Source organism: Chiloscyllium plagiosum, unplaced genomic scaffold (genome assembly GCF_037043375.1).
Source record: "Chiloscyllium plagiosum isolate Xiang-an unplaced genomic scaffold, Cpla_swu_hap1 HiC_scaffold_5, whole genome shotgun sequence".
Lineage (NCBI taxonomy): Eukaryota > Metazoa > Chordata > Chondrichthyes > Orectolobiformes > Hemiscylliidae > Chiloscyllium > Chiloscyllium plagiosum.
Window position 1 is genome coordinate 132,547,752 of NW_028270143.1, and position 25,582 is coordinate 132,573,333.

The window sequence follows — 25,582 nt, forward strand, 5'->3', positions numbered from 1 at the left end:
TGTAATGTAATCTAATCTAATCTGTAATCTAATCTAAAAAAGATATGGTAAAAGAGACTGACTCAGTGAGATTAGTGAAAGTTGTAAAGAACTTCTTTCCCTTCTCCCCCTGTTCTTCCTGAGTAAACATTATGCACAGAGACGAAGCCTTTATAGAGATCAGGCACTAATTCAATACCCAGCCTCTGCCTAGGCTTTGCATTCTTCTGCAGCTCCTTCACTTTTCTTGGGGTTTCCATAGAAGTTCCATCGAACTAGATGTAAGAGAACTAGAAAGAGATTAACATGTTTGTACTCTTTCTGACATGTTACCCAAGAGAATGTAATTTGTAGAATAGATGGACAGAAATTTAGCATTCCCTTTTGTAAGAGGAGGTTGTAGTGCCAAATTAAGACTGGGGAAGTAACAGTGGGAGTGATTGACAGAGTGTCAGTTCCAGGAATTCAGTTTGTTCTTGGCAGGATCCAAGGTGGGTGTGGCACCCCTTGTTTTTGAGAACTGAAAATGTGTTGCTGGAAAAGCGCAGCAGGTCAGGCAGCATCCAAAGAGCAGGAGAATCGGGCATGAGCCCTTCCTGAAGAAGGGCTCATGCCCGAAATGTCGATTGTCCTGTTCCTTGGATGCTGCCTGACCTGCTGCGCTTTTCCAGCAACACATTTTCAGCTCTGATCTCCAGCATCTGCAGTCCTCACTTTCTCCTTGTTTTGAGAAGCCAAAGGAAGACCAGGGAACTGTGGAGTTAAAAGAAAAATACCCTGGAAATTTTCCAGACTGTGTCGTAACAAGATCCCACTATCATAAGTCACAGTAAGAAGCAAAAACTAAAGAGAAAGACGAAAGAGTTGAGGTTCAGTTAGCGGACACCCTGTTTGATGTAATGGTGCAAGAGAAACCTGAACAGGCAGAGGGTCAGACAGAAGTGTTTAGTCCTGAAAAGCTAATTGACTTACAACAAAAAGATGAGACAATAAAAGATATATATAGATGCATACTCAGAAAAGGAATCAGAATGTATTCCTAAGGGTTATTATCTTAAAGACAGAATCCCAAGATGAAAATGGAGACTACGGCAGGTTCGTGCAGAGGAGAAATGGACAGAAGTGCACCAGATTGTGTTGCCGGTTGCATACAGTCAGAAGTGGTACAGGTAGCACATGAATTATTTATAGGAGGTAACCTAGGTGTAAAGAAGATACAGGCTGAAGTACAAAAGCATTTCTATTGGCCTGGACTGCACAAGGATGCGGTTAAATTTTGTCATACATGCCAAATGGTAGGTAAGCCACAGGCGGTAATAAAACCAGCACCTTTGTTGCCGATTCCCACATTCGAAGACGTGGGTTATAATTGACTGTGTAGGTCCCCTCCCTAAAGCTTAAAATTGGGAACCAATACTTGCTAACCATAATGGACCTGTCTACCAGATTCCCAGAGGCAATTCCATTACAGAGTATTAAGGCAAAAAGGGTGGTAGAGGAGTTAGTAGCTTTCTTCACACGGTATGGGCTAACCAGAGAGATTCAGTCAGACCAAGGGTCTAATTTTACTGCTAGACTGTTTAAGGAAGTTATGGATAGCTTAGGCATACAGCACTTTAAATCAAGTGCGTGCCATCCTGAATTGCAGGGAGCTTTAGAAAGGTGGCATCAGATCCTGAAGACTGTTAAGAGTGTACTGTCAGGATTACCAAAATGATTGGGATAAAGGTATCCTATTCATACTGTTTGCCATTAGGGATGCTGCAAATGAATTGAGTTAATATTTGGACATGAAGTGAGACGGCCTTTGAAATTAATAAAAGATAAATTGAGAGGACTATCACACTTTGATTCTGTATCGGAGGTGAAGGAGAGATTAAATCAGGTAGGTGAGTGAGCTAGACAGCACCTGAAGAGGGCACAGCATTGAATGAAGTAGGTAGCAGATTAAAAACTCTAAAATTCGGACATTTTCCCTTGGTGATGATGTATTAGTATTGTTACCAGTGGCAGGAGATCCCTTCAAAGCCAAGTTTAGTGGTCCCTATCAAATTGAGAAAAAATTAAGTCAGTTAAACTATCTGGTAGAGATGCTGGATCAAAAAAATGCTATCGCGTATGTCCTGTGAATATGTTGATTATAATAGAGACAGGGAACTGGAGAAACACTCTGCCCCGCAGAGTGAGGAATCAAATCCAGATGGTCTGGAGTTTGATGTGCCTCAAAGTATGTTAAATAATAAGGAAGTCCTTGAGGACTGGGATAGGTTAGTGAACTATCCGTCTCAGGAGCAAAGAATCCAGTTGAAAGGTTTATTCCAGGAGTAGAAGGCCATATACAGGAATAAAATGGGGAGAACTAATACTTTTGTGCAATGAGGTGGAAGTAGGGAATGCAGTTCTGATAAAACAACACCCCTACAGACTTAATCCTCTCAAAGCCACACAGGTCCAGAAGGAAGTGGATGTAATGCTCAATGGAGATTTTATCGAACCAAGTCAGAGTGGGTGGAGTTCGCTGATCGTGTTAGTTCCCAAACCTAACAGGAGTCAACGATGTTGTGTGGACTATCGGAAGGTCAACGCCATAACTAAATCAGACTCATACCCAATACCAAGATTGGAAGACAAAGTTTGGGTGAAGATTTGTAGCACGGGTGCTCGTTGTTGTGGTTCTGTTCGACGAGCTGGAAATTTTTGTTGCAAACGTTTCGTCCCCTGTCTAGGTGACATCCTCAGTGCTTGGGAGCCTCCTGTGAAGCGCTTCTGTGGTGTTTCCTCTGGCATTTATAGGGCCTGTCCCTGCCGCTTCCGGTTGTCAGTTTCAGCTGTCCGCTGTAGTGGCCGGTATATTGGGTCCAGGTCGATGTGTTTGTTGATGGAGTTTGTGGATGAGTGCCATGCATCTAGCCACAGATGCGCTTCACAGGAGGTGCCCAAGCACTGAGGATGTCACCTAGAGAGGGGACAAAACGTTTGCAACAAAAATTTCCAGCTCGCGAACAGAACCACAACAAGATTGGAAGACTCTATAGAGAAAGTTGAACAAGCCACTTACATCACTTACATCAGTTTGTGGTAACTGTCAGGTACCTTTATCAGAGAAAGTGAAAGAAGTTTCTGCGCTTGTCACCCCAAATGGGCTATATCAATTCAAAGTGATGCCTTTGAAATGAAGAACGCACCAAACACATTCCAAAGACTCATGAGCAGAGTTGTGGCCGGATTAACAAATTTATCTGGATGATGTAGAGATCTTTAGCGAGTCATGGAAAGATTACATGGTACAGTTACAGAATTCTTTGAATGATTACGAGAAACAAAACTGGTGATAAACTTAAAGAAAACAGTATTCGCAAAGGCTGAGGTGACGCTCTTGGGACATATCATGGTCATAGAAGGTTGACCCAAAGAAACACAAAGACAAAGGCCATCGAGGAATTTCCACAATCAACCTCAAAGAAAGAGGTGCTTTGATTTTTGGGTCTAAGCGGATTCTACCAGAAGTTTGTTCCAAACTTCAGCAGCATGGTGGCACCATTAACAGATTTACTAAAGAAGAACATAAAATTTCAGTGGACAGAACAATGCTGGGAGGCCTTTGAGAATTTAAAAGCAATATTAACCACTGCACTAGTTTTAGCTACACCAAATGTTTTTAAACCCTTCAAAGTTTCAATCAATGCTAGCGATATAGGATATGGAGCTGCACTGCTACAGGAAGATGATAATGGAATTGAACGGCCAATTGGCTACTTTTCAAAGAAACTCAACACCCACCAGAGAAAATACTCTACCATCAAAAAGGACTTAATGGAGTTTGGTACTGGCCTTACAACATTTTAATGTTTATGTGACGAACAATGTGTCAAAAGACAGTTGTGTACACTGTCCACAATCATCTTACATTCTTGGAAAGATTTAAAGACAAAAATATGAGACTATTTCATTGCAGTCTTATGCTACAGACTTTTATTTTACAAACTGTACATGTTGCGGGTCATAAAAATGTGATAGCAGATACGTTTTCGCAGACTTAAAGGAAAAAAGAGAAATAAGATTGGACAGATTCCAATGTTATATACTTGTGCGCAGAAATTAATATGAACTTAGATTAATGGCCTACGTATTTCATTGTAATGGGATTAAGAATTAGAAAAACATAAAGTCATCTTTTCATTATGATGGTTCATTTTTTCTTAATAGGGGAGGTGTTATGAAGTTGAAGGTGTTTACTATACCTTTAAGAGAGAATGAATGCCTTTCTAAACTTAGAGATTACAAGCATGTGTATATGACTAAATGGCAGTCTCAGAGTGTACTGGAAAATTGAAAATATATAACATTTGGCTGTGAAATGGATGCCTGAGTTGGTTGCTGTTTTGACAATAATTCAAATTTAACCAGTTTAAATTATGCCCCACAATACTAAAAACCAATCGAGTTTGAATTTATTGTTTTGCCAACATCGAACCAATTAGATGATCTGATGCTGGGGGTATAAAAAAGCAGGCATTTTGAAAATCAGAGAGAGAGAGCAACTGCCATCTAGAGAGAACTAAGAAATTAGGAAACACTCTCTATCAAAGGTACCTTTTCATATGAAACATCTTCACAGTAAAAAGGAAGAAGACTCCAAAGAAGGCAGATAGATGGGTGACAGTGAGGGGGACTGGGAGGAAGCAGCCAGTGCAGGGACCCCCTGCGGCCATTCCCCTCAAGAACAAGTATACCGTTTTGGATACTTGTGGGGGGGATGACTTACCAGGGGTAAGTAACGGGGCTCAGGTCTCTGGCACGGAGCCTGTCCCCGTTACTCAGAAGGGAAGGGTGAAGAAGAGCAGAGCAGTAGTAATTGGGGACTCGATAGTTAGGGGCACAGATAGGCGGTTTTGTGGGAACGAGAGAGACTCACGATTGGTATGTTGCCTCCCAGGTGCAAGGGTACGTGATGTCTCTGATCGTGTTTTCCGGGTCCTGGAGGGGGAGGGGGAGCAGCCCGAAGTCGTGGTCCATATTGGCACCAACGACATAGGTAGGAGGAGTGCCGAGGATGTTAGACAGACTTTCAGGGAGCTAGGTTGGAAGCTCAGAGTTAGAACGAACAGAGTTGTTGTCTCTGGTTTGTTACCCGTGCCACGTGATAGAGATTCGAGGAATAGGGAAAGAGAACACTTAAATGTGTGGCTACAGGGATGGTGCAGGAGGGAGGGATTCCGGTTTTTGGATAACTGGGGTTCTTTCTGGGGACGGTGGGACCTCTATAAACAGGATGGTCTACACCTGAACCTGAGGGGCACCAGTATCCTTGGGGGGAGGTTTGCTAGTGCTCTTGGGGGGGGTTTAAACTAACTCTGCAGGGGCATGGGAACCCAGATTGTAGCTTCAGGGTGCAGGGCCTGGAGTGTAGGGAGGTTAGGAACATGGCATCAATTTCCAAGGAGGGTGTCTGTAAACAGGAAAGTGGCTTGAAGTGTGTATACTTCAATGCAAGAAGTATACGAAATAAGGTAGGTGAACTTGCAGCGTGGGTTGGTACCTGGGACTTCGATGTTGTGGCTATTACGGAGACATGGCTAGAACAGGGACAGGATTGGCTGTTGCAGGTTCCAGGATTTAAATGTTTTAGTAGGGTCAGAGGTGGGGGTAAAAGAGGGGGAGGTGTGGCATTGCTTGTCAAAGATAGTATTACAGTGGTGGAAAGGACGATGGATGAGGACTTGCCATCTGAGGTAGTTTGGGCTGAGGTTCGGAATAGGAAAGGTGAGGTCACCCTGTTAGGAGTCTTTTACAGGCCTCCCAATAGTCCTAGAAACGTAGAAGAAAGGATAGGGAAGGTGATTCAGGAGATGAGTGACAGTAATAGGGTGGTGGTTATGGGGGACTTTAACTTTCCTGATATTGATTGGGAAAGCTATAGCTCAAGTTCGTTAGATGGGTCAGTGTTTGTTCAATGTGTGCAGGAGAGTTTCCTGACACAATATGTAGACAGGCCAACAAGAGGTGAGGCCATACTGGATTTGGTTCTGGGTAACGAACCAGGCCAGGTGTTAGAATTAGAGGTAGGTGAGCACTTTGGGGATAGTGACCATAATTCGGTGATTTTTACTCTCGTGATGGAGAGGGATAAGTGTGTACTACAGGGCAAGAGTTATAGCTGGGGTCAGGGAAATTATGATGCGGTGAGGCATGACTTAGGATGTGTGGCTTGGAAAAGTAGACTCCAAGGCAAGAGTGTAAATGATATGTGGAGCTTGTTCAAGGAGCAACTATTGAGTGTCCTTGATAATTATGTACCTGTCAGGCAGGGAGGAAAGGGTCGTGCGAGGGAGCCGTGGTTTAATAAGGAATTGGAATCCCTTGTTAAATGGAAGAGGGCGGCCTATCTCAAGATGAGACGTGAAGGTTCAATTGGGGCGATTGAGAGTTATAGGGTAGCCAGGAAGGACCTGAAGAGAGAGCTAAGAGCAGCAAGGAGGAGACATGAAAGGTCCTTAGTCGGTAGGATTAGGGAAAACCCTAAGGCTTTCTATAGGTATGTTAGGAATAAAAGAATGACTAGGGTAGGAATAGGTCCAGTCAAGGATAGTAGTGGGAAGTTGCGTGTGGAGGCGGAAGAGATTGGGGAGACACTGAATGAATACTTTTCTTCAGTATTTACTCAGGAACAGGGCATTGTCGTCGATGTGAATACTGAGTCACAAATAAGTAGAATGGATGGCTTTGAGGTATGTAGAGAAGAGGTGTTGGAAATCCTGGAAAAGGTGAAAATAGATAAGTCCCCTGGGCCTGATGGCATTTATCCTAGGATTCTCTGGGAAGCAAGGGAGGAGATTGCAGAGCCATTGGCCTTGATTTTTACGTCCTCTTTGTCTACAGGAGTAGTGCCAGAAGACTGGAGGATAGCAAATGTGGTTCCCTTGTTCAAAAAGGGGAGTAGGGATAACCCTAGTAACTATAGGCCGGTGAGTCTCACTTCTGTTGTGGGCAAAGTCTTAGAGAGAATTGTAAGGGATAGGATTTATGCACATCTGAATAGGAATAATGTGATCAAGGATAGTCAGCATGGTTTTGTGAAGGGCAGGTCGTGCCTCACAAACCTTATTGAATTCTTTGAAAAGGTGACGAAGGAGGTTGATGAGGGGAAAGCGGTAGATGTGGTATATATGGATTTTAGTAAGGCGTTTGATAAGGTTCCCCATGGTAGGCTACTGCAGAAAATACGGAGATAAGGCATTGAGGGTGAGTTGGAGGTTTGGATTAGGAATTGGCTGGCTGGAAGAAGACAGAGGGTAGTAGTTGATGGCAAAGTTTCTTCATGGAGTGCCGTCACTAGCGGTGTTCCGCAAGGATCTGTTTTGGGACCATTGCTGTTTGTCATTTTTATAAATGACCTGGAAGAGGGGTTAGAAGGTTGGGTGAGCAAGTTTGCGGATGATACGAAAGTCGGAGGAGTTGTTGACAGTGAGGAAGGATGTGGCAGGTTACAGCAGGATATAGAGAAGCTGCAGAGCTGGGCAGAAAGGTGGCAAATGGAATTCAATGTAGCTAAATGTGAGGTGATTCACTTTGGGAAGAATAACAAAAAGATGGGGTACTGGGCTAATGGTCGGATACTTGGTAGTGTGGATGAGCAGAGGGATCTTGGTGTCCATGTACACAGATCTCTGAAAGTTGCCACCCAGGTAAATAGTGCGGTGAGGAAGGCATATGGCGTACTGGCTTTTATTGGTAGAGGAATTGAGTTCCGGAGTCCTGAGGTCATGATGCAGTTGTATAAAACTCTGGTGCGGCCGCATCTGGAATATTGTGTGCAGTTTTGGTCGCCATACTATAGGAAGGATGTGGAGGCACTGGAACGGGTGCAGAGGAGGTTTACCAGGATGTTGCCTGGTATGGAAGGAAGATCGTATGAGGATAGACTGAGACACTTGGGGCTGTTTTCATTAGAGAAAAGAAGGTTTGGGGTGACTTGATTGAGGTGTACAAGATGATTAGGGGGTTAGATAGGGTTGACAGTGTGAACCTTTTCCCGCGTATGGAGTCGGGTATTACAAGGGGGCATAGCTTTAAATTAAGGGGGGGTAGATATAGGACTGAAGTTAGGGGTAGGTTCTTCACTCAGCGAGTCGTAAGTTCATGGAATGCCCTGCCAGCAGCAGTGGTGGACTCTCCCTCTTTATGGGCATTTAAGCGGGCATTGGATAGGTATATGGAGGATAGTGGGTTAGTATAGGTTAGGTGGGCTTGGATCGGCGCAACATCGAGGGCCAAAGGGCCTGTACTGCGCTGTATTCTTCTATGTTCTATGTTCTAAGACAATCCAGGGAGATCTTCATCTAGAAGAAGAAAGACATTGAAGGTGACAGCCGCTGTGTGGTTTTGAAATTAAGTTGATGTAATTTTAGTAAGTGCTTTATTAGAACAGCATATTGTTATAGAATTGGAGGCAGGTCATAAGCAGTTCAGAGAAAGGGAGGCTTAGAGTTGTGAATGGCTTTTGTTTAATGTTCATTTTTCGACTTAAAGAAGAAATTGATATTATTTTCTTTAAATAGTAGAATTTGGGAGTTCTCTGTCACTCATTCTTTAACAGATTATGAGGAGAGGTGAGCTTTTCTGGTTGTTTGGTTAATTAACAGAAAGGTTTGCCATGGTGTTGTAACAACAGTCTCCACAATGTTCCCCCACTGACATTTGATCCACTGTGCCCACCCCATTTCTAAGAACCAGGTCCAACAATACATCCTGTCTTTTTTTTTGGCTAAATACTGCTGTAAGAAACTCTCCTGAGCACAATCCAGAAAGGTTTGCTTCTTGCAGTCCCTTATATCGTCACTGTCCCAGTTTATACATGAGGGAGCTGAAGACTACATTTCAATACAATGTTGGTCAATGAATAGATTTCAAAATAGGGGAAGTTTGTAGCAGAGGTCAGGGGTCAGTATTGTGACCCCTGCTTTTCCTCATAAATATTAATGAGGGTTAATTCCAAGTTTGCAGATGACACTAAACTTGGAAGAATTGTAAACTGTGTGTGGGACTCAAAAAGGATACTGACATGTATTACAACATGGCGGTAAGCCTTTCTGCTAATTAACAAACGCACAGAAAAGCGTATCGCGCCTCGTAATTTGTTAAAGTATGAGTGAGAGAACTACCTAAATTCCATTATTTAAAGAAAAAAAACAATTTTATTCTTTAACACTAGAATGAAAATTAAACAACAACTACTTACAACTCTAAGCCTCCTTTCTCTTAAAGGTTTGTTATTCATCTCCCACTCTATAACAATATACTGATACAATAAAGCCCCTATTAAATTTACAGCAACTTGATGTTTTCCAAACCAGACAGTGGCTGTCATCGCCAGTGTCGATCTTCCTCTGTTTGTAGATCTCCCTGGGTCGTCTTCGGTCTTCTACTGCAAAGATGTTTCATGTGAAACAAGGACCTTTGACAGAGAGTGTGGTGAATAGCAGTCTTTCAATGGCAGTTGGTGCTCTTTCTGGCTAACTGTCCAAAATGCCTGCTTTTTTTATACCCCAAACATCGTATCGTCTCATTAGTTCAATGATGTGAAAACAGTAAAATTCAAATTTGATTGGGTTTTAGTATCGTGAGGCAGAATTTAAACTGATTGGTTAAATTCGAACTGCTGTGGAAAAACTGAGGTATCTAGGTTACAATAAAATGCTATATCTTTCAATTTTCCAGCACACTCTGTTACTGCGAGTCAGTCACATGACAGGCGCTTGCCAGCTTTCAGTTTTCACTCTCTCTTAAAGGTACAGTATATGCCTTCAACTTTGTAACACACATTGGTGGTGGAGGCAAGGAGAAGGCAAATGGGGTTCAATGTCGAGAAGTGTGAGGTGATGCACTTTGGTTGGAAGAACATTGGAAGACAATATAGAGAGTGCAAATTCTAAAAGAGGTAGAGGAGCAGAGGATCTTGGGGGTAAAAGTCACAGATCATTGAAGGTGGCAGGACAGGGGGAGAGAGCAGTTAATAAAGCTGAGAGTATCCTCAGCTTTATTAATAAGGGCAGAGATTACAATTGCAGGGAGATGATGTGAACTTGTACAAGACATTTGTCCATTCTCTGCTGGAGTACTGTGTACAGGTGTGGGCCCCACATTATAGGAAAGATGTGAATGCATTGGAAAGAGTGCAGAAAGTGATTTTTGGGATTGGTTCCTGGAATGAGAAACTTCAGGGATGAGGGTAGATTGAAGATGTTGAGACTGTTCTCCCTGAAGAGAAGGCAGCTGAGAGGGATGGGGCTCAGGAAGGGGCTAGACAGAGTAGATGTGGAGTGGCTTTTCACATTTGTAGAAGTGAAAAAAAATGGAAACAGCCTTAATGCGACGTCTAAATGAAGCAAGGAGTGATAGAGAAAAAAACCTTTTCACTTGGCGAGTAGTTAGAGTCTGGATCGCACTGCCTGGAAATGTAGGGGAGGCAGCTTCAACTGAAGCATTCAAGAGGAGCATTGGATGGAAATGGTGTTCAGGGATATAAGGAAATGGCAGGAAATGACACTGGGTAAAAGAACCAGTGCAGGCTGAATGGGCCAAATAGCCTTATCTTGCATCATAGCAAATCTGTGACTCCAAGGGGAAGCTGTAGCATAATGGTAACATCACTGGACTAGTAAGCCAGGCGAACATTCTGGGGACAGGAGTTTGGATCTCATCATGGCGGGCGGTGAAACTTCAATTCATTAAAGTCTGGAATGAAAAATCTGATACAACCATTAAATCATTCTTGATTGCTTCAACTTTGTAACACACATTGGTGGTGGAGGCAGAGAGAAGGCAATGTCCTTTAGGCATGTGTCTACATGTGGCCTACATCTGTCTCCAGACCCACAGCGCAGCAGCTGACTCTCAACAGCCCTCTGAAATGCCCTAGCAACACACTCAGTTGAAAGGATGGGCAATAAATGCTGGCTCACCCAGTGACACCCACATCCCATCAACAAAAAGAATAATAAAAACAAAATAATCCTATTTGTTACTATTATTGAACTGTACAGAATGCATGGGAACACCACACTTTGCAAGTTCCGCTCCGAGCCACTCACCATCCTGACTTGGAAATATATCCCCATTACTTCACTGTCACTGGCTCACAATTCTGGAATTCCCTCACTAACAACGATGTGGATCTTCCTATAGCACATGAACAACATTGGTTCAAGAAGGCAGCTCACTACCGCCTTCTCAAGAGCAATAAATGCTGGCCCAGCCAGCAATTCCCACATGGAGGGAACAAATAATTTAAAATGAAATTCTGGGAGCCTTATTTCGGGAAAGATGAAAAGGCATTAGAGGATTTCTACCAGAATGCTCCAGGGAAGAGGAATTTCTATCACGAATGAAAAATGGAAAACTTAGGACTGTTCCCCTTGGAGCAGAAAAGGTTCAGAAAAAAAACATAGAAACATGAAAAATAGGAGCAATTATAGACCATTTGGCCCTTTGAGCCGGGACCACCGTTCAATATGATCACGGCTGATCGTGCAATCTCAGTATCCCACTCCCACCCTCTCTTCAATCTCTTTAGCCCCAAGGGCCACGTCCAGCTCCCTCTTGAATATATCTAACAAACTGGCCCAACAGTTTCCTGTGGGAGAGAACTGCACAGCTTCACAGCTCCGAGTGAAGAAATTCTTCCTCATCTCAGTCCTGAATGGCCTACCTCCTATTCTTAAACTGTGACCCTTACTTCTGGACTTCTCCAGCATCGGGAAGATTCTTCCCACACCTAGCCTGTCTATTCCCATCAGGATTTTACACATTTCTATGAGATCCCCCCCTCATTCTTCTAAATTCCAGTGAGTGTGACATAGCAAATGTTTATGAGACGATGAGAAATTCTGAAATAGTGAAAAATGAGAATTTATTCCCTCTACTGAGTGGGTGCATAACATAAGGTCAAATCTTCAAGTTCACTGGCAATATACCCAGGGAGAAGGCGAGGCAAAATATTTTCATTAAGATTGCTCAAATCTGGTATTCACATCCTGGAAAGGTGATGATGCTGATTTCACCATCATTTTAAAAGGCGAGCTAATTGGTTCTTGAGAATCAGGAACTTCAGGTTCAGACAAAAAGCAACGATGTGAGTCGAAGTACAATTGCTTTTTAAAGAGTAGAAAGAATAATAACCTACTAACTATAAATTTCTGTTTATCTGGAAAGGCCTATGTTCCTTTGACTGCAAAAGATTAAAGGGTGATCTGATCAGAGGATTCAGGTAATAAAATAATTCAATCGCGTAGTGAAGGAATATATTAATATTATTTGGGAACCTATGTTTGAGAAGGAAATGGTTTTCCTTTCCAGTTCTGTAAAAATGACTTGTCCTTTAAAATGGGTCGGAGACTCATTTTTTTTCAGCATTGGGTCAAAACAGCATGCCCAGAAAGACATGTGACTTAAGCTAACTAGCCGGACAAGCTACTTGACTAGATAATGCTGAAGCGCTTACTCAGTTACGATTTGTGACCCAGAGGGAAACAGATGGAGAGGGTGGAGGGCAGAAGCTGCTTCAGTTCAGAAGAAAAGATTCATTCCAACAGATGGGCCACAGAGCAGCTCGGAGGTTTTGTTAGTATTCAGTAAGGAAACATTAAAGAGTTAGCGTGGGTCTGTCTGTCCCAGGAAAGAAATGGTAAGATAGAGAATCAGAACTGGTGAATGTGCATAAATTCGATGATAGACATTGCTTGCGGATTTATCAGCTGATTAATAAATTTTAAAGTAAAGGAAAAGCATGATACTTCACTGGGGTTGAGTGTCTGTAAAGAATATTGCCGGGAAAATGGGTTGAATATTATACATCTTTTGTATTTTTTTGCTTTCTTTTTGTAATAACCTTATGTTATTTTTAAATACATTGGCAGCCTCATATGAATAGGTTCAGTGTCTGACGACCACAGTAACCAAATTGCAAAAGAAAAATAAATTTTATGATTTATAACCAAGGTTTCACTCTGGGATCTGACTTATCCAACATTAATATCAGCTGGGATTAAAACAACAGCATTAAACAGAAACTAGTTCTGTCGGTGGGGTAAGAGTTCATCTTAAAATCAAGGAAGGCCATTCACAGGTTATTCAGGAAGCAGAGGGCAGTGGAAATCTGGAAATCTCTCCCCTGAGAAAGTCAGTGGGGGTTGATTGGAACTTTCAAGACAGAGATAGATCAACTTCTGAAATAAAAATCAAAGCGCTGGAGAAACTCAGCAGGTCTGTCCCAAATCTGTAGAGAGACAGAGAGAGACACAGAGTTAATGTTTCAGGTTAGCATAAGAACTGCTAGATTTTGGTTGGTTGAAAGGATGAAGACATTTAAATCCTATCTGGGTAAATGGATCTAATTGAATTGAAGAACAGGTTTGAGGGGCTGAATGGCCTCCTCCTACTCCTCACTGCAATTTATCACAGAAATTGCCACTTTTCGGGTCAGTAGTTTTGTCTGTAGGGCACAAATGTAATTTACCGAAACAGAAAAAGCAGCAGACAATCTTTTGATGAATTAATTCTCAAATTTGAGGGCTCCTATTAGACATCCACACGCACTGAAGGGGTCAGGGCAATAGGAGGAAGGGAAGTGGCGGAGGAGTCACTCAATACAGACTGAAGCTGGATGATTTGGTTCACTCCCACCCCTACCCTCCTATATCACTGAGGGCCGATTGCTCAATCGAGTGGGGCCGAGCTGAATGAGAACATTAACAGAGCAGTGCGAGAGATTCAATGCCCCTACTCACCCTCCTCCTGGAAGACCCCATCCTTCACCAGCTTGAACGAAATGAAGACAGCTCCTTCCTCTTGCAACAACTTGGAGTGAGGTGGCATGGAGCCAGGGGTGATGCCGCCAATGTCAGCGTGGTGCCCTCGGCTCGCTACAAAAAACACCGCATGAGAAACGCCTTTTCGAAAAACCTGCCCAAGATAATAATCAAGAGGAATATCCAAGTTAAACAAAGAAATACTAGCCTGCACTTTCATAGCACCTCCCACAACCTCAGGATGTTGTCCTGGTTCTCTTTACAGCCAAAGCAGCACTCTGAAGTGTTGTCATGGTTGTAATGTAGAAAATGCAACAGCCATATCTTTGCACAGCAGAACCCCAAGTATCAACATTATGACAACAAGATGATAGTACAACTGCAGCAAAGGAGGGTTTGATCCATCTGCAAGAGCAACTTTCTGTCCATTCTCTGCAGGCCTGTAAATTGTCTGTGCAGCTTAGAGGCAGATTCCTTTTCGAAAGTCATGATCAAATTGGCTCCCACCATGCTCCCAGACAGTAGAATCCGGATCCTAAACACTCACAGCGTATAAAAATATTCTCCTGGTCATCTCTGGTGTCTTTGCCAATCACGATAAATGAGTGGCCATTGATTGCTAACCCTTCCATCTATAAGGACTGTTTCTCCCTTCTGGTTGTGAAGACCTCTGTCAAACCTCAGGGTTTGATGGGGACAACGTAGAGGGAGCTTTACTCTGTATCTAACTTCATGCTGTCCCTGTCCTGGGAGTGATTATCTAATCTTGTGCTGTCCCTGTCCTGGGAGTGTTTGATGGAGGACAGTGTAGAGAGAGCTTTACTCTGTATCTAACCCTGTGCTGTCCCTGTCCTGGGAGTGTTTGATGGGGGACAGCAGTGTAGAGGGAACTTTACACTGTATCTAATCCCGTGCTCTACCTGTCCTGGGGAGTGTTTGATGGGAACAGAGGCAAACGTGAGGACCTCAGATGCTGGAAACCAGGGTCTAGATTAGAGTGGTGCTGGAAAAGCATAGCAGGTCAGGCATGCTCCTCAGATGCTGCCTGACCTGCTGTGCTTTTCCAGCACCACTCTACTCTAGACTTTGATGGGAACAGAATCAAGGCAGCTTTACTTTCAGTTTAAATAAGTAGAGTGAGTTTTATTAAGTATTTAACACCCATGCTGTTCTTCTCATGGGAGTGTTTGATAAGATTGAGTATCCATCAGGGACCATGTCCAAGTTTCACTTAGACCTCTACCACTTAAATAAATGCAGACCCTGTCCAATGAGTCCTTTGCACCTTTGTTTTTTGAGTTGGGATGCAAGGAATGCAGGCCTTGCTGACCAAATCACCATTTATTGCCCGTCCCTAATAGCCGCTTGAGAAGGTGGGGGTGAACTGCCTTCTTGAACCGCTGCAGTCCTTGTGCTGTGGGTTGACCCACAAAGACCCTGAGGGAGGGAATTCCAGGATTGTGGCCCATTGACAGTGAAGGAACGGTGATATACTTCCAAGTCAGGATGGTGAGTGGCTTGGAGGGGAATTTGCAGGGGTGGGAGGTGGTGTTCCCATGTATCTCCTGCCCTTGTCCTTCTAGATGGTTGGGTCTAGTATCGGAGGCAGTTGTAGATCTTACCGGAGTGATGACTGTCAGGTCCGGAAGATGGCTGCCGCCTGCACTGGGATGATTGCTCAGGATGACATCACCTTCTTTCAGGTCATCACCTAAATGATTAATCTGTCAGGGGGAGAGAAGGTTCACACAGACATCAGATGGAGTCCAGACATTTTGCCAATCTCAGAACCCTTTCATCTTCCTCCCTTGCTGCCCAGCCAACCAGCTTAAAAACAGTGAGACTTCATGAGCAAGCTCACTCATTGGGTAACACAAGTGGGCTGATTGGCTGCAGTGGGCTTCACAGCTGAGAATGGTCCTTTGCTTGTGCTGATTACAAAAACAGCACAGGACGAGGTAAAACAGGTGGGGACGAGGTTTACAAGAAATAACTGTTGGCTAGTCTAGATAAAAAACACATTTAAAAAGTACATGTCTTTTTGAATAGAGACATAGATTCCAAAAACAAGGTTATGGTAAACCATTTTAGATCATCTGTTAGGCTGGAGTACTGTGTCACATTCTAGTCACTGTACTTTAGAAAGGGTATCCATTTCTTGGAGAGAATTCAAATGGTTCCAGGGATGATGGAGCTCATTGAGTGATGGGCAAAGAATAAATCTCACTGAGCAGAACAAAAACTGAAGTGATACAGTCAGTGGATGCAGAATCTTTAAATGTTTTTAAGGCAGAGGTTGATACTCTTGATTCCCAAGAGAATGAAAGATTGTCAGGGTTGTGCAGGAATGTAGAGGTGAGGTTTAAAGCAGATCAGCCACAATCTTATTTTTGATTTGATTTATTATTGTCACATGTATTTGGGTGCAGTGAAGTTTTGTTTTCCATACAGTATAGGCAGGTCATACCATACAAAGTGCATGAAGGTAGTAGAACATAGTGAGGAATACAATGTTACAGCTGCAAAGAAGGTGCACAAACAGTAAGATCAGCATTAAATTTAAAATTTGAGAGGCCCATTCAGAAGCCTAATAACAGCTGGGAAGAAGCTCTCCTTGAATCTGTTGATACATGTGTTTAAACGTTTGTATCTTCTGCCTTGACGGAAGAAGTTGGAAGAGATTATAAGCGGGGTGGGAGGGGTCTTTGATGATGTTGTCTGCCTTTCCAAGGCAGGTAGAAATGTGGATGGAGTGAACAGATTGAATGGTGGTTTGTGTGATGCCCTGGGCTGTGTTCACAACTCTCTGTAGTTTCCTGCACTCCTCAGCAGAGCAGTTGCTGCACCAAGTTATGATGGAGCCGGAATGCTTTATGCAGTGCCTCTATGAAAATTGGTAAGAGACACTATGGACATGCTTTTTGTATAGTGGGTCAAATGGCCCATTTTTGTACCTTGTTCTTATGTTAATTTATTTCATGCAGGAAAAGGTCATGAGGGAGTACACAGAAATTGTTAGCAGTGGGAGGAGGGCACAGATTTCAAATGGTTGACAAAAAGAACCAGACGTAAAATAAGAAAACATCTATTCATGCAATGAGTCTGTTGAAAGTTGGAACGTACTGCCTGAAAGGGCAGTGGAGGTAGATTCAATAATTACTTTTAAAAGGGATTTAAATAAATGTTTGAAGGGGATTTTTTAAAACTGGCCTATGGGAAAAAATTGGGAGGAGTAGGACTAACAGTATGGACTCTCAGAGCTAGTGCAGACTCAAAAGGATGAATGGTCTGTATCATTCTACATGATTTTAGAAGACAATAGACAATAGAGAATAGGTGCAGGAGTAGGCCATTCAGCCCTTCGAGCCTGCACCGCCATTCAACATGATCATGGCTGATCATTCCTAATCAGTATCCTGTTCCTGCCTTATCTCCATAACCCTTGATTCCACTATCTTTGAGAGCTCTATCCAACTCTTTCTTAAATGAATCCAGAGACAGGGCCTCCACTGCCCTCTGGGGCAGACCATTCCACACAGCCACCACTCTCTGGGTGAAGAGGTTTCTCCTCATCTCTGTCCTAAATGGTCTACCCCGTATTTTTAAGCTGTGTCCTCTGGTTCGGCACTCACCCATCAGCGGAAACATGTTTCCTGCCTCCAGAGTGTCCAATCCTTTAATAATCTTATATGTCTCAATCAGATCCCCTCTCAGTCTTCTAAACTCAAGGGTATACAAGCCCAGTCGCTTCAGTCTTTCAATGTAAGGTAATCCCACCATTCCAGGAATTGACCTCGTGAACCTACGCTGCACTCCCTCAATAGCCAGAATGTCTTTCCTCAAATTTGGAGACCAGAACTGCATGCAGTACTCCAGGTGTGGTCTCACCAGGGCCCTGTACAGTTGCAGAAGCACCTCTTTGCTTCTATACTCAATTCCTCTTGTTATGAAGGCCAGCATGCTATTAGCCTTCTTCACTACCTGCTGTACCTGCATGTTTGCCTTCATTGACTGGTGTACAAGAACACCCAGATCTCTCTGTACTGCCCCTTTACCTAAATTGATTCCATTGAGGTAGTAATCTGCCTTCCTGTTCTTGCCACCAAAGTGGGTAACCATACATTTATCCACCTAAAACTGCATCTGCCATGCATCTGACCACTCACCTAACTTGTCCAGATCACCCTGTAATCTCCTAACATCCTCATCACATTTCATCCTTCCACCCAGCTTTGTATCATCAGCAAATTTGCTAATGTTATTGCTGATACCATCTTCTATATCATTAACATATATTGTAAAAAGCTGCAGTCCCAGCACGGATCCCTGCGGTACCCCATTGGTCACTGCCTGCCATTCCGAAATGGAGCCGTTTATCACTACCCTTTGTTTCCTATCAGCCAACCAATTTTCAATCCAATCTAGTACTTTGCCCCCAATACCATGCACCCTAATTTTACTCACTAACCTCCTGTGTGGGACTTTATCAAAAGCTTTCTGAAAGTCCAGGTACACTACATCTACTGGATCTCCCTCGTCCATCTTCAGAGTTACATCCTCAAAAAATTCCAGAAGATTAGTCAAGCATGATTTCCCCCTCATAAATCCATGCTGACTCTGTCCTATCCTGTTACTACTATCCAGATGTGCCGTAATTTCATCCTTTATAATAGACTCCAGCATCTTTCCCACCACTGAGATCAGATTAACTGGTCTATAATTTCCTGCTTTCTCTCTCCCACCTTTCTTAAAAAGTGGTATAACATTAGCCACCCTCCAATCCTCAGGAACCGACCCCGAATCTATCGAACCCTGGAAAATAATCACCAACGCATCCACGATTTCCCGAGCCACCTCCTTCAGTACCCTGGGATGCAGACCATCAGGCCCCGGAGACTTATCAACCTTTAGACCTAACAGTCTCTCCAACACCAAATCCTGGCAAATATAAATTCCCTTAAGTTCAGGTCCTTCAGCCACTGTTACCTCAGGGAGATTGCTTGTGTCTTCCCAAGTGAACACTGATTTGAAGTACCCATTTAATTCCTCTGCCATTTCTTTGTTCCCCGTAATATATTCCCCTGTTTCTGTCTTCAAGGGCCCAATTTTTGTCCTAACCATTTTTTTGCCTTACACATAACTAAAAAAGCTTTTACTATCCTCCTTTATATTATTGGCCAATTTACCTTCGTACCTCATTTTTCCTCTGCGTATTTCCCTGTTAGTAATCCTCTGTTGCTCTTTAAAAGCTTCCCAGTCCTCAGTTTTCCCACTTATCTTTGCTATGTTATACTTTTTCTCTTTTAACTTTATATGTTTCTTAACTTCCCTCGTCAGCCACGGCCGCCCATGCCTCCTCCTGGGATCTTTCTTCCTTTTAGGAATGAACTGATCCTGCAACTTCTGCATTATACACAGAAATATCCGCCATTGTTCCTCCACGGTCATCCCTGCTAAGGTATTGCACCATTGAATTTTGGCCAGCTCCTCCCTCATAGCTCCATAGTTCCCTTTATTCAACAGAAGTACTGTCACTTCCGACTGTACCCTCTCCCTCTCAAATTGCAGATTGAAGCTTAATGTATTATGGTCACTACTTCCCAATGGCTCCTTCACTTCAAGGTCTCTGATCAATTCTGGTTCGTTACACAATATCAGATCTAGAATTGCCTTCTCCCTGGTCGGCTCCAGCACCAGCTGCTCTAAGAATCCATCTCTGAGGCACTCCACAAAGTCTCTTTCTTGAGGTCCAATATCATCCTGATTCTCCCAGTCTACCTGCATGTTAAAATCCCCCATAACAACTGTAGTGACATCTTTATGACAGGCCAATTTCAGCTCCTGATTTAACTTACATCCGACATCCAGACTACTGTTTGGGGGCCTGTAGATGACTCCCAACAGGGTCTTTTTACCCTTAGTATTTCGCAGCTCTATCCACACTGACTCTACATCCCCTGACTCTAGGTCCCCCCTCGCAAGGGACTGAATATCCTCCCTTACCAACATGGCCACCCCACCCCATCTGCCCGTCAGTCTGTCCTTACGATAGCACGTTTGGCCTTGAATATTCATTTCCCAGGCCCTGTCCACTTGAAGCCACGTCTCAGTTATCCCCACAATATCGTATCTGCCAATTTCCAAAAGAGCCTCAAGCTCATCCATCTTATGTCTAATGCTTCGTGCATTCATGTATAGTATTTTTAATTTGTTACTGCTCTCACCCTTCCCATCAACCCCTATTTTACAAAACATTTTACAAAAGGGAAGTGTGAATCTCTGGGATGTGCAATAGGACAATCCTTGGCCAGACTGGTAGGGAATAATCTGAAGTTATATCAGACTTGGTGAGGTAACTTGGCTTCTCTCTCCACAAATGCTGCTGGACCTGCTGAGATGTTCCATCAATTTCTATTGTTATTTCAAATTTCTAGCACCCGCTAGAACCTAACAGCAGAAGTGACCATTTGGCCCCTTGAGCCTGCACCATGATTCAATAAGACCATGTTTGATCTGGTTCTGGTGACTGCTCCAACCTCCTTGTTTATTCCATGACCCCTCCACTCCTTTGTCTATCAAAATAGAATTGGATTTTCCATTAAGTGCGGAGATTAGACGTCCCCAGTCCCACAGTTTCTACTGGGATACCACTACTACAGAGGAGCTATGACTATGGTAAAGTCACTGCCCCTGTCCTGCCCCCACTGAGGCTCCTTGTTGAACTCTGACCTTACCTGGAACTGCACAGTCTTCTGCATGGCTCCCAGGTGCACAGGGATGTGGGGGGCGTTCGACACCAGGCCCCCTGTGGGGCCAAACAGAGCGCAAGAGAAGTCCAGTCGCTCCTTGATATTGGTGGAGATGGCTGTTCTCTGTAGGATACGACCCATCTGCTCTGTAAGGAGAGAACCCAGTGAGGATTAACCAGTCAATCCCAGGGGGCAAATCAGTCACATATGACTGCAGAAGGGTAAATGAACCATCTCCTGAATGAGCTCCTGCTATGAATCTAATTACTACCTATATGTCTTGTACACTCTCTGGAAGGATTGTGTTTTATTCTCACTGACTAGGCTGAGATATCAGGTTACTGCTGTTTATTCCACATTCTCAAATCAATAAACCATCACATCCTCACTGAAGGAAGATAGAGATATATGACATTATCTTACATGAATCCAACGGTCTAATCCCTCTCTATTCCTGTCAGTTGTACCTGCGATGCTCATGAAGCGATGTGAAAAGATGGAGAGCTGGATTGTGTCCAGTTTGGGTCCGACAATCTGTGGCTTCCCACTGCCGATAGTGATCTGGATATCACCGAGCTGGGTAACACCAGCGATACAGTCTGCTTCAACCAGGATGGTGCTGCAAAGTGGAAAGGAAGAGAACTGATAGACTGTTGGGAAATAGATGGTGACATCTTGCAAAATGTCCAGATTACAGAGGAGGAAGTGCTGGATGTCTTGAAACGGTTAAAGGTGGATAAACCCCCAGGACCTGATCAGGTGTACCCGAGAACTCTGTGGGAAGCTACAGAAGTAATTGCTGGGCCTCTTGCTGAGTTATTTGTATCATCGCTAGTCACAGGTGAGGTACCAGAAGACTGGAGGTTGGCAAATGTGGTACCACTGTTTAAGAAGGGTGGTAAAGACAAGCCAGGGAACTATAGATCGGTGAGCCTGACCTCGGTGGTGGGCCAGTTGTTGTTGGAGGGAATCGTGAGGGACAGGATGTACATGTATTTGGAAAGGCAAGGGCTGATTAGGGATAGCGCAGCAGGTCAGGCAGCATCCAAGGAACAGGAGAATCGACGTTTCGGGCATAAGCCCTTCTTCAGGAATGAGGAAAGTGTGTCCAGCAGGCTAAGATAAAAGGTAGGGAGGAGGGACTTGGGGGAGGGGCGTTGGAAATGCGATAGGTGGAAGGAGGTCAAGGTGAGGGTGATAGGCCGGAGTGGGGTGGGGGCGGAGAGGTCAGGAAGAAGATTGCAGGTTAGGAAGGCGGTGCTGAGTTCGAGGGATTTGACTGAGACAAAGTGGGGAGAGGGGAAATGAGGAAACTGGAGAAATCTGAGTTCATCCCTTGTGGTTGGAGGGTTCCTAGGCGGAAGATGAGGCGCTCTCCCTCCAACCGTCGTGTTGCTATGGTCTGGTGATGGAGGAGTCCAAGGACCTGCATGTCCTTGGTGGAGTGGGAGGGGGAGTTGAAGTGTTGAGCCATGGGGTGGTTGGTCCGGGTGTCCCAGAGGTGTTCTCTGAAACGTTCTGCAAGTAGGCGGCCTGTCTCCCCAATATAGAGGAGGCCACATTGGGTGCAGCGGATGCAATAAATGATGTGTGTGGAGGTGCAGGTGAATTTGTGGCAGATATGGAAGTATTCCTTGGGGCCTTGGAGGGAAGTAAGGGGGGAGGTGTGGGCGCAAGTTTTACATTTCTTGTGGTTACAGGGGAAGGTGCCAGGATTGGAGGTTGGGTTGTTGCGGGGTGTGGACCTGACGAGGGAGTCATGGAGGGAGTGGTCTTTTTGGAACGCTGATAGGGGAGGGGAGGGAAATATATCCTTGGTGGTGGGGTCCGTTTGGAGGTGGCGGAAATGACGGCGGATGATACACTGTATATGGAGGTTGGTGGGGTGGTAGGTGAGGACCAGTGGGGTTCTGTCCTGGTGGCGGTTGGAGGGGCGGGGCTCAAGGGCGGAGGAGCAGGAAGTGGAGGAGATGCGGTGGAGGGCATCGTCAACCACGTCTGGGGGGATATTGCGGTCTTTGAAGAAGGAGGCCATCTGGGTTGGACGGTTTTGGAACTGGTCCGCCTGGGAGCAGATGCGGCGGAGACGAAAGAATTTAGAATATGGGATGGCGTTTTTACAGGGGGCAGGGTGGGAGGAGGTGTAGTCTAAGTAGCTGTGGGAGTCGGTCGGTTTATAGCAAATGTCCATGTTGATTCGGTCACCCGAGATAAAAATGGAAAGGTCTAGAAAGAGGAGGGAGGAGTCTGAGACTGTCCAGGTGAATTTGAGGTCAGGGTGGAAGATGTTGGTAAAGTGGATGAACTGTTCAACCTCCACGTGGGAGCACGAGGCAGCGCCGATACAGTCATCGATGTAGCGGAGGAAAAGGTGGGGGGTGGTGCCAGTGTAGTTGCGGAAGATGGACTGTTCCACATATCCTACGAAGAGGCAGGCATAGCTGGGGCCCATGGGGGTGCCCATGGCTACTCCTTTCGTTTGGAGGAAGTGGGAGGATTGGAAAGAGAAGTTGTTCAGGGTGAGGACCAGTTCAATCAGTCGAAGGAGGGTGTCAGTGGAAGGGTACTGGTTGGTACGGCGGGAAAGGAAGAAGCGGAGGGCTTTGAGTCCTTCGTGATAGGGGATGGAGGTGTACAGGGACTGGATGTCCATGGTGAAGATAAGGCGTTGGTGACCGGGGAAGCGAAAATCATGGAGGAGGTGGAGGGCGTGGGTGGTGTCCCGAACGTAGGTGGGGAGTTCTTGGACTAAGGGGAACAAGACAGTGTTGAGGTATGCAGAGATGAGTTCGGTGGGGCAGGAGCAGGCTGAGACAATGGGTCGGCCGGGGCAGTCAGGTTTGTGGATTTTGGGCAGGAGGTAGAAACGGGCGGTGCAGGGTTGTGGGACTATGAGGTTGGAGGCGGTGGATGAGAGATCCCCTGAGGTGGTGAGGTTATGGATAGTCTGGGAGATAATGGTTTGGTGGTGGGAGATGGGGTCATGGTCAAGGGGGCAGTAGGAGGAGGTATCCGCGAGCTGGCGTTTAGCCGCAGCAGTGTAAAGGTCGGTGCGCCAAACTACTACCGTGCCTCCCTTGTCTGCCGGTTTGATAGTGAGGTTGGGGTTGGAACGGAGGGAGTGGAGGGCTGCACGTTCCGAGGGCGAGAGGTTGCAGTGGGTGAGAGGGTTGGAGAAGTTGAGGCGGTTAATGTCGCGGCGGCAGTTGGCTATGAAGAGATCGAGGGCGAGTAAGAGGCCAGCACGGGGTGTCCAGGTGGATGGGGTGTGTTGGAGGCGGGAGAAGGGGTCGTCAGAGGGTGGGCGAGAGTCTTGGTTGAAGAAGTAGGCACGGAGGCGAAGGCGGCGGAAGAATTGTTCGATGTCACGCCGTGTGTTGAACTCGTTAATCCGAGAGCGTAGGGGAATGAAGGTGAGGCCTCTGCTAAGGACTGATCTTTCATCCTCAGAGAGGGGTAGTTCTAGAGGGATGGTGAAAACACGGCAGGGCTGGGAGCTAGGACCTGGTGTGGGGCTGGAGCTGGGCGTGGGGACGGAGATTGGCGTGGGGGCGGAGTTGGGCGTGGTGACGGATATCGGAGTGGGGGCGGGATTAGGCATGGTGTCAGAGATCGGCGTGGGGGTGGAGTTAAGCGTGGTGACAGAGATCGGAGTGGGGCGGAGACACATGCGGCGTTGTGGTCGTGCAGGTTAGTGATGTCACTGGGGGCGGAAGTGGCTGCGGCGCGACAGAAAGAGCGTTATTCCCCATAGCCGCGGAGGCCGCGAATCTGTCGGCGATGGTCTTTCTGGCGATTGTGGAGGCAGTTGTCTGGGCGGCGATCGCAGAGGCTGCGAGGTCGGTGGGGGCAGAAGTGACGTCATGGTCCGCGGCGGCGGTTGTTGCCGCGGGCGCTGTAGCGGCCGCGTGGTTAATGGCATCAGACTGATTTCGGAGGCCAATGGAACAGTTTCAGAATCTTCCATCGGCGTAAGTTTGCAGATGACACCAAAATTGGAGGTGTAGTGGACAGCAAAGAGGGTTACCTCAGATTACAACAGGATCTGGACCAGATGAGCCAATGGGCTGAGAAGTGGCAGATGGAGTTTAATTCAGATAAAGGTGGGGTGCTGCATTATGGGAAAGCAAATCTTAGCAGGACTTATACACTTAATGGTAAGGTCCTAGGGAGTATTGCTGAACAAAGAGACCTTGGAGTGCAGGTTCATAGCTCCTTGAAAGTGGAGTCGCAGGTAGATAGAATAGTGAAGAAGGCGTTTGGTATGCTTTCCTTTATTGGTCAGAGTATTGAGTACAGGAGTTGGGAGGTCATGTTGCGACTGTACAGGACATTGGTTAGGCCACTATTGGAATATTGTGTGCAATTCTGGTCTCCTTCCTATCGGAAAGATGTTGTGAAACTTGAAAGGGTTCAGAAAAGATTTACAAGGATTTTGCTAGGGTTGGTGGATCTGAGCTACAGGGAGAGGCTGAACAGGCTGGGGCTGTTTTCCCTGGAGCGTCAGAGGCTGAGGGGTGACCTTATAGAGGTTTACAAAATTATGAGGGGCATGGATAGGATAAATAGACAAAGTCTTTTCCCTGGGGTTGGGGGAGTCCAGAACTAGAGGGCATAGGTTTAGGATGAGAGGGGAAAGATATAAAAGAGACCTAAGGGACAACTTTTTCACGCAGAGGGTGGTACATGTATGGAATGAGCTGCCAGAGGATGTGGTGGAGGCTGGTACAATTGCAACATTTAAGAGGCATTTGGATGGGTATATGAAGAGGAAGTGTTTGGAGGGATATGGGCCGGGTGCTGACAGGTAGGACTAGATTGGGTTGGGATATCTGGTCGGCATGGATGGGTTGGACTGGAGGGTCTGTTTCCATGCTGTACATCTCTATGACTCTATAACACCTTGCATTTACCTAGCACCGTTAACTCCATAAAACATCACTGAGCACTTCATTGGAACTTTGTCACAAAGTCTGAGCCATGTGAAACAAAGAGGTTACAACTTGAACACTGCAGATGATTCGAAGGGTTATACAATCAGAAGAGGTG

The 25,582-nt window shown here is 45.2% G+C and overlaps 1 protein-coding gene across 3 annotated transcripts in view; it reads right to left on the bottom strand.

Annotated features, from left to right (window-relative positions):
* Positions 1-25,582, bottom strand: part of oplah (5-oxoprolinase, ATP-hydrolysing) — a 74,862-nt gene that overhangs the window by 12,668 nt on the left and 36,612 nt on the right. For all 3 annotated transcript variants that reach the window (XM_043690964.2, XM_043690961.2, XM_043690962.2), the window contains 4 exons: positions 21,001-21,152; positions 20,519-20,679; positions 15,407-15,508; positions 13,764-13,938 (listed from right to left, as the gene is read on the bottom strand). In XM_043690964.2, coding sequence (XP_043546899.2) covers positions 13,764-13,938; positions 15,407-15,508; positions 20,519-20,679; positions 21,001-21,152 — 590 coding nt within the window. The remainder of the gene's footprint in view (positions 1-13,763; positions 13,939-15,406; positions 15,509-20,518; positions 20,680-21,000; positions 21,153-25,582) is intronic.